Source organism: Wolffia australiana, chromosome 9, assembly GCF_029677425.1.
Source record: "Wolffia australiana isolate 7733 chromosome 9, ASM2967742v1".
Taxonomy (NCBI): Eukaryota; Viridiplantae; Streptophyta; class Magnoliopsida; order Alismatales; family Araceae; genus Wolffia; species Wolffia australiana.
In genome coordinates this window covers 10,918,634-10,927,915 of record NC_135843.1, presented here as the reverse complement: position 1 = coordinate 10,927,915, position 9,282 = coordinate 10,918,634, and the positions used below count along the sequence as shown (strand labels likewise).

Below are 9,282 nucleotides of genomic sequence, written 5' to 3'. Positions count from 1 at the left end.
TCCCCATCGCCTGCCACCCCGCGCCCACGCCGCCCCACTCGCGGCGACGCCTCCCGCTCTCTCCGCTGGCGCCCACCTCCGTGTGCTCAGTGCCCCCCTCTCCCCGTGCTTGCCACTGCCCCACCTTAGCCCCAACTCTCTCGCTGCCACCCCACCGCACCCCATCACCTCTTGATGCCGTCGCACCTTCCAACCGCTCCGCCGCTGCCACACCCCTTCCCCCCACCCCCCGTGCTCGCCACCACCCCCCTTCCTTGGCCCCACCGCTGGTACTCCTATTTATTACTATGTTGGTTAATACTTTTAATCTTCCTTTCTTATCATCTCTGGTTTTTGTTTTCATACGTTCTTATTCTCTTCTTATTCTTTTCGTATTTTATTATTTTCTCCTTCTTTTCATCTTTCTTTTCTCTTATCTTCTTCTTCTTCTTTTTACTATTCCTTTTGTGTGTTCTTCTCTTCTTCTTTCTATTCCTCTTTTACTTTTTCTTCACTTCTGATCTTCATTACTTCTTTTCTTCCTTTATTCTTCTTTTTCTTCTAATTTCCATCTTCCTTTCTTCTTATCTTCTCTTCTGGTCTTCTTTATTCTTATCCTCTTCTTATCTTCATCTTTTTTATCTTATCTTCATCTTTTATTCTTCTTTTCCTATTTTTTTCTTCTTCATTTTTTCATTTTGTTTTCTCTTATTTTTTCTTCTCTTCTCCTTTTATTTTCCTTTTATTCTCCTTTTATAATTCTTATCTTCATGTTCATTCCTTTTTATTGTTATCTTCTTCTTTCATTCACCTTATATTCATTTTCCTTTATTTTTGGTGTTCTCTTCTTCTTGTTTTATTTTTCTTTTATACCAGAAAAATCTTTTTTTCATGTTCTAGTTGGATTTGTTTTGATACTCTTATTTATTATTATGTTGGTTAATACTCTTGCACTATCTCATCTTCATTAGTTTTTCTATTATGTTCTCTTTATGTTCCAAGTCCAATCAGCTTTGGATTCATGGATTTGGGTGAAGACCATGTACTGGACAGTGCAATAACTGATTTAGAGATAATGGATGACTGCCTAACTTCCCACTGTCAAAAGTTATCACCTGTCTTGCAGTACTATATTAAAAATAGTGACGGCAAAAATAGGGACCGGGACCAGCCGGGGACCGAACAAGACCGGACAGGAACCGGACCGAACTTCAGGTAAGGTTTAGGTCCATGCCAAAAAACCAGACCGGATGGGGACCGTCAAACCCAATATATATATGAACCTCTTTCAATCTGTATCTATTTCTCTATCTTGCTATCTATCTTTCTATCTTCCTTTGTATCTTTATATCTTGTTATCTATCTGTGGCTTGATGTGTCCTGAATGCAATTAAAATTATACAAAATAAATGTCATATTTTTGAAATCAATTTTGAGTTTATTTATTTGTCTCTATTGTTTTCAAGGGATGGGGTGTGGGAAGTATCTCCACCTTATGAGATGTGCCTTCCATAGTATCACATTCCATGCATGTCTCCATTTATCTATTTCATTTTTTTTATTAATTTATTGGAGAAGATGCTATAAACACCATTGATTCAAAGCTAGGGATTGAGTCCGGATGGTCAACAAATAGTTATAGACTAACGGGACAGGACTGAACAACCATCCGCTTGTGCGTGCGCGCCGCTGCTAGCCGCCCGCTGCCGCCGCTCCCGCTCCCTCACCCACCCGCACACGGCGCCCACTCCACCCACCGCGGCCACTCCTTAGCTGCGCGGCGACTCTGCAGCCAGCGCGTGTGCTTGTGGCGCAGCAAACTGCTGCCATATGTTCGCTCGTGCGCGACACCGGCCCCGCCCACCGCAGTTCTCCCTTTGCTGCGCGGGGATACCGCTGCCCGCACGTGAACTAGCAATGCAGCCACCCGCCAGTGTCCGCTGTGCGGCAACACGTCGCCTGCGCACAAGCTCGCAATGCAGCCAGCGGCCGCCGTCCACATGCTTGTGCACTGACGTCGTGTGCCGCGCGCAAGTCGACGGCACCACCACTGTCGACGCTCGTGTGTCCGTGCACTGAAGCCCCATCCATGCGTGACCTCACGGCACAACCAGCCGCCGTCGCATGCCTCCCTGCACGCTGGCGCTGCCGCTCAGACACCGCCAGGCCGCGCCAGCTGTTCCTCATCGGTTAGTAGACCTTCCTTCGCACCTCAGCTCCTTCGTCTTCGATGTCGTCACACCAGGCCGAACGCACAAAGCCGAGATGACCGTCCCCGAACATTGACGAGGTAAGCCCGCTCTGTCACTATCTCTTATTTTCTTCAGTGCATTGTCGATTTGCCCCCACCGCGCTCGGGTTAGACGTAGGTGAGCAAGATAGGTTGAGCTAATTACATCAGAATACAAGAGCGTCTTACCTGTTTGGTACGAGTCGGGTTCACCCATCCCGTGATAGCAAAGCCCGACGGGGTTACCCCGTTCGGTGCAGTAGTCATCCTCGTCTCCTCAGGTGAGGTTTGAAAGGTCTACACTACCACCTAGGGCGACTCCGTCGATTTCCTAGATGTTGGAAAGTCCCGCGAGTCGGCACTTGCACGTACCATAATTTGCTGCTTTTGCATTTCTCATTGTTTTCGTCTCATTCACATTCACCGTTAGTCGATGCCCTGTCGTAATCTGATTTTCCCCCACCTACCATTGGCCCCGAACCTTCACATTTGGTGTTGATTAGGCCAACGTCCTGACGACGTCCTACATCAGATAGACTCTGGACAATGGAAATGACTTATCGTTAAGAAATAATATTTTAGATCTGGTGTAAATACTGATAATGCAGCCCCTTTCCTTGATGAGGTCGGGAGTACTGTCTTTCAACCACCAGGGTTAAAATAAGCGACAATTTCAATAAATCAAACGGTCGATCGTGAGAAGATTCAAAGGCCTAATATACTAATCGCATGAAGATTCAAAAGCCAAATCAGCTAATCTGACAACGGTGGAAAAACAATAGAGGAACACTAGAGAAAGAACACCGACACCAAAGAGGGTAGAATTACCTCAACACTAGAACAGTGCGTTGTGGCGATGCGGGTAATTGTTGATGCGTCGTTGGCGAAGGTGAAGGATGTGCACTTTGATAAGGTGTCGCGGATCCAACTACGCATTTAGTTGGCGGGGGATCAAGGGGGGAGTCGCACCCCTGCGGGGTTCGAGGCAGTAGCCCAAAATCTAAACTGTATACAGGGCGTGCACTTGCAAAACGGGGATCTGAAGCCTTTGGATAGTGAATGTGGAGGCCGCGTGGGCAGGCAGCCACATGGGTGGGCAGTCGCGTGGATGGGCGACCGCTTGGGCGGGCAGCCGCGTGGGCAGGCTGCCGCTTGGGTGGGTGGCCGCGTGGGCGGGCGGCTGCTTGGGCGGGTCTCATGGGCGGGCAGCCACCTGGGCGGGTGGCCGCGTGGGTGGGCATTTGCGTGGGCGGGCGTCCACGTGGGCGGATGACTGCGTGGGCGGACGGATGTGCGTGCGGCCGACGTGGCCTGGTGGCTGTGCGTGCGACCGGTGCAGGTTGATGGTTGTGCATGCGGTCAACGTGGGTGGACATGCGGGCGAAAGGCATGGATAGTCGGCAGTGCACACGGGATAACCGTAAATTTAATAACCTAATATTGATTGACATTGGCGACGTGTCAACGTGTCACGTCAAAGGATGGTTCTGAAGTTGGCGTTAATTACATGTCATGACACGGGACGTCTCGTGAGAAGGTGGAGGCACGTCCGGTAGTGGTGCCTTGTCGTGGTCGCCATCACATTGGATGATTTCTATACATCCAATGCCATATACTTTTGATATATTTTCAACCTCAGTTAATATAAACAGTGCAAGATTTTACTTTCTTCCATATGGGATAACAGGATTCAGAGTTTACAATAAACTTCGAATCCTGTTATCCTATATGGAAGAAAGTAGAAATTGTGTACTGTATTTATTAAACAAGTTATAATATTTATTAAATGATATGGTAACATATTAATAAAAATTCATCATATTTTAAGCTGGTAATATATGTAATATATTTAAGATACTAATAACTCGTCCAATAAATAGAGCCCAAAATTTCTATTTTCTTCCATATGGGATAAAGGATTCGGAGTTCATATTAAACTTTGAATCCTGTTATCCCATATGGAAGAAAGTAAAAATCGTGCGTTGTATATATTAAACAAGGTATAATATTTATTAAATGATATAGTAACATATTAATAAAAATTGATTATATTTTAAGCTGGTAATTATACATCTGGGACGCGGACGGGACGAATATTTCATCCCGGGTCAAAATTTTCATCCTGTCCATGGTCGCGGACGAACTGTTGGATGAAAAATCATCCGACGTACCCCGGACAGGGCGTATTTCGTCCCATCGGACGGGAAATTCGTCTGTCCGGGGTACCTGGACGGTGGACGTACGAATAGTGGACGAAATTTTATTTTAATAATTAGTCAAAATTATATTTTAGGTTTCAGTTAGTGCTCTCCTCCAAAAAACTAAAGTCAACCACAAATTTTCAGCTCTTGCTTTGCTTTGTTCCTTAACGTTATTGGATCGGAGTCTAATTGAGTGAAAACCTTTTTTACTATGTGTTTCAATGCAATATACAAGGTATTTATCAATTGAAAAATACACAGGAACTAACCTAATAAATATATTCTTGTAATAAAATAATCAGTTAAAATTATCAATTAAATTAATCTATTTAAAAATTTTCCAAAGCAAAGGGGGGAGTAATACAAAAGAACTATGTTCTATGTTAGTCCTATTTATAAGAGGAGAGTATATAAGATTTTTATTTTTTTAATTGGTCCATGGGCCATTCGATGTAGGTTTTGGGTTTAACACCAATATTTTTGCATCAAATCCAATAAATCTAAGAGTAGTAATTGGTGTACTCTTTAATTTTGTAAAGGGAGTGGATGCGAGTTGTGTATTTCAAAAATAAGCTGGATCTGAAAAACTGCACTTTATTTATTGATTTAAAAAAATAGGATAAAAAAGATTATCTTTGATGTGGATGCATGAGTAGAAAAGTCCAATATGTTATTTCTCCAAGGGTAAACTTGTTTAGTTTTGATTGTTTTCTTAAAGGCTAAGGCTTTACTAACCTTACAATATTGGTATGACATAGTAAGAATGATGAACCGAGGAAATGAGAGTACTCATTATAGGATTAGGTATGAGCCTGAAATTGTATAAGTCACAGTGTTGATCCATTTCTTCAACCTCAGTTCGATAGTAGGTTAGATTTACTTAGTAGATATCTACTTAATTATTATCTTTAACGTATTTAAGAAAGTTCTCAAAGATCCAACTAAAACACCTATCCTTTCCTAGCATTCAAAACCCATCATTTTCCAAATACATAGTGACCCGTATATTTCTTAGGACCGCCCTTCGAGGTGTCCATTTGAGACAAAAGGATAACACACGAACTAAAAATGAGAAGAAATTCAGAGTAGCATTAGACGTGGGTATGTGGCGTTCATCAGTCACAGCAAAGGTGAAACATAAATAGAGAGCATTTTTCAGAAACTGGGACGGAATCTTGATGCAGAGTTCATGCACCCATCCATCCATCTTGCTCAAAATCAGACGGTGTTGAGATGGCCGTCTCACATCTCCCACATGTACTCCGTTCAAACTGAAATCAAATCAAAGTCGTAAGGAAACAATGAAAGAATCATAGAAGAAGAATAGGAAAAATAAAAAAGGGGGAGAAATGGAGAGGACAACATGAAACGAGAAGGGCGAGGGAGAAGAGGAAGAGAAGAAACGAAGGAAGAGAAAGAAGAAACTTGAAAAAAGGAACAGAATAAGATGAAATGAAGAAACCAAATTAAACAGAAACATAGAAAAAATAAGAATAAACATGGTCAACTGAAATTTTGTTCCTGTTTCATTTATTTTCCCAAAAATTTCACACATCTAACTGTTAGGCCGGTGAGAATGACATGCATACTGAAGTGGAGGAACTTATATAAGATGACATGAAGATTAATCATGATGATGGATGGATGGATGATAGATGAATGTGTCGATGATCAACTAGATGACACACAAACCCATAACTTTGTTCCCTCTGACCAACAAGCAGTACCAAAAATATGGGCTTCTCTGAACCCAATCAGTAAGTAATTTAAGCCTTATTTTGATTTTCCAAAAGAATTCCAAATGAAAAATTGTTTTAGAAATTTGAGGCCCAATTAATCATGGATGAAGATCAAAAGGGGGCAATTAATCAATCCGAACGCATGTTCAAAGAAGGAAAGACACTTTTAAGCGCTCCTTTCAAAGATTGTTCTATTAAATCACCGCAAATTCCCAGTTTGGACAGTAAAGGTTCATCTCCAAGATAGACACGTCCTTCTGCACTCTTCGTTTAAGTCTGGGAGCAGGCGAAGAGGCTGCAATCTTCGTTTAAGGGAAAATACTTCACCAAGTTGTTTAAACTAAATTTCAAACCAACATTGTAGAGAGAAATTCACTGCATGAATACAGAACAGAAATATATGGGGTAGAAGCATGACTTACTGAAAATCAAGAGGGATGTAAATGGGCGGGCCACCTTCCTTTTTTGCCGCTCTTACGCTGTTACGTGGAAAGGAGCGAGTTAGGAAAAATACATGCAAAGACAAAAGGTCAGAAAATGTTCTAACGTAACTCACCGTCAGAAGAGCTGTCGTCATCGTCAATGTCATCCTTGCAATCAGACGAGCACTGCTCTGCGTGACGGAACCATGCACGGAGCAACATCAGTGTCTCTATGTTGTCAGCATCTAGGCTTCCTCTATGGTACGTGGTGATGCCTCGACCAATTGAAAAGAGCCGCTCCACCGATGCACTTGTCGGGCTTATGGCCAGAAATTGGGACGCAATTTTTGTCAAGTTCGAGAAGTACCGAGTTCCAACATCCTTCCACCAGCTTAGTGGACTGTCTTCCTCCTCACTGCACGGGATATTCAGATACTTGTCTAGCTCCTGCCTAGGCGTTGCGCGTGGGCGCCGAGTCTTGCACGGACGGGTATATTGTAGCTTGGTGGACACAAAGTGATCCGGACGGTGTCTTCCAGATGATTCGTCCTGCACTGAATCATACCCAGTTGCACTCGTGTTACACGCGCTGTCGAGAAGACCGCCGAGGTAGGAAAGCACGCCTTCACGATATGACGGACGCACGACATCTATCTTGGAGAATGGATCCAGGGTCCCCGCCATCGGCACTGTGTGATTGCCCCAAATGACCTTTGCGTAATGCATCAACTTGTTATACATGGCACTACAAGTCGAGCGCAACGCTTCCCTTTGCTCGTCATCCAAGGTAGCCCCGGCACTATATATAGCCTGCTCAAGTTGGGACTTCAGGTCCGAGATCAACGACGTTACGTCATTGATCGGCAATCTCTTTGCGGAACAGACGTAGTCAGAACCTTCACACAGTGGCCCCAAGATACTTAGATATTCTTCAATTAAATCCCAGTCCTCCTGACATAGCGCGCACTCCGTACTCGATGCGGAAAGGAAACTCACAGCCATATGGTCGAGTACCTCTCTCTTTGCAAGAGCACGCTCTAACATCTTGAATGTGGAGTTCCAGCGCGTCGGGTAGTCCACTTTTATCTTGATCGAGTTCGGAAGCTCAAACATCTTGCACATATCAACATATTTCTCCATCCGTTGCTTGGACCCTTGAATAGCGTTGACGATGGCTCTGACGCGTGAGACGGCTACTCCTAGAGGTGCAAAAGTTGTTGAACTACATTCGTCGCCTTGCAAGTCGGTATGTTCATTCGTGGCCAATGCAGCATATGGCTGAAGATCTCGACCTCGTACCGTACTAATTTCTGGTGCTTTAGGTTTACGTATGATCCTCATTCCGGACTGGACTACAAGGTTGAGAACATGTGCAACGCACGGTACATGTCTATCCATAGTGAATTGTGGGTTTACAGTCTTTAGCTGATCTACAATTGACGCCATCATGGTTCTGTTGTTAGACGCGTTGTCCGACGTGATGGCACAAAGCTTCGACTCTATTCCATACTCATATGCAACCTCCACGACAAGCCTCACCAAGTTGGGGCCGTAATGGGATCCCTTGATCCGCCGGATAGCAAGTAGCAGATCACAGAGCTTCCAGTCGTCATCAATCCAATGGGCGGTTACACGTTGAAGGGAGAGGTTATTTCTTGACGTCCACGTGTCCACTGTCAGAGAGACGCTATGAATGTCAGCAAACATCTCTATTAGTTTCCCTCGAACTTCTGTATACATGGTAGAAGTCGTAGCTTTGATCGCATCAGGGCCAGGGACGTCGCCAACCACCTGCGTCCCGAAGAACCATAATCTTCGGAACGACTTCTTCTTCACAAGTTTCCACGGAAGATCATTGTCACAAATGAATCTGATGAACTCTTCCTTCGTACGCTCCTTGGTGATGTCGTGTAAGTAAAGCTTGGGTGACAGAAAGTCATAGTGGGTTAGCTTCCTCTGATTCGTCTGGACGCCCTTCAATTCATCGTAATATTTACAATGTGCTTTCTCTTTATGTCTCCAGAACACATTTGTGCTCCTATCCTTATTTTTCCTGATGATGACCTTATGAGCGGGGTTCTGCGCTTGACAAAGCGTACACTGGTACTCGTTCGGGCCGAGTTCAACAAATCGATCTAAAACTTTAGACCGCTTGCGTCTAACACTTCGAGATGACACATTGTCATCGACCTCTACCATGTAGCACTCCGCAGACACCGACGGCGTAGCCCTAGCTGTTGACTTGGGAGTGGTAGCAGATGTGGACTCCATATCTATATCAGAATTAATCACAATACATATTCGTTCATATTAACCACAAACATAGCAATTTGAACATGGTACTAAAGTGACACTGAAGTATGATTAAACAAATGGAGACTCTAATAGATGTGTACAACAGTCAACATTCATACGGATTAGAGATGCGGAAAAAACTATTCGGAGATGACCGTGGATATTAGCCTCAAAACTTGGACCAACGAATTAATAATATATCAACATACCTATAACAATTCATGCGGACTCAGACCGGTAATCACAATTCGTGACCAGGTGAAATATACTTACCTCTTCGGTTCGCTGACAAAGTATGCTGCAGAACAGAAGCTCCAAGGAAGACGTGTCCAAATTATCTGAAGAACACATGAAATCAGCAAAATTAAACTTCAGTAGATAATTAAGAAAGGTACATAAGATAGAAAGATAGGAAG

The 9,282-nt window shown here is 43.8% G+C and overlaps 1 protein-coding gene across 1 annotated transcript; it reads right to left on the bottom strand.

Moving 5' to 3' along the window:
• Positions 1-6,691: 6,691 nt before the first annotated feature.
• On the bottom strand, positions 6,692-8,842 carry LOC144707395 (putative transcriptional regulator tpeD). Its single transcript, XM_078580498.1, has one exon. It carries the CDS (start codon positions 8,840-8,842, stop codon positions 6,692-6,694), a length of 2,151 nt encoding a protein of 716 aa, XP_078436624.1.
• Between the last annotated feature and the right edge of the window lie 440 nt (positions 8,843-9,282).

Bases quoted from the DNA above. Each gene is read 5' to 3' on its own strand.
- LOC144707395 (XM_078580498.1), bottom strand. From the start codon at position 8,842: ATGGAGTCCACATCTGCTACCACTCCCAAGTCAACAGCTAGGGCTACG.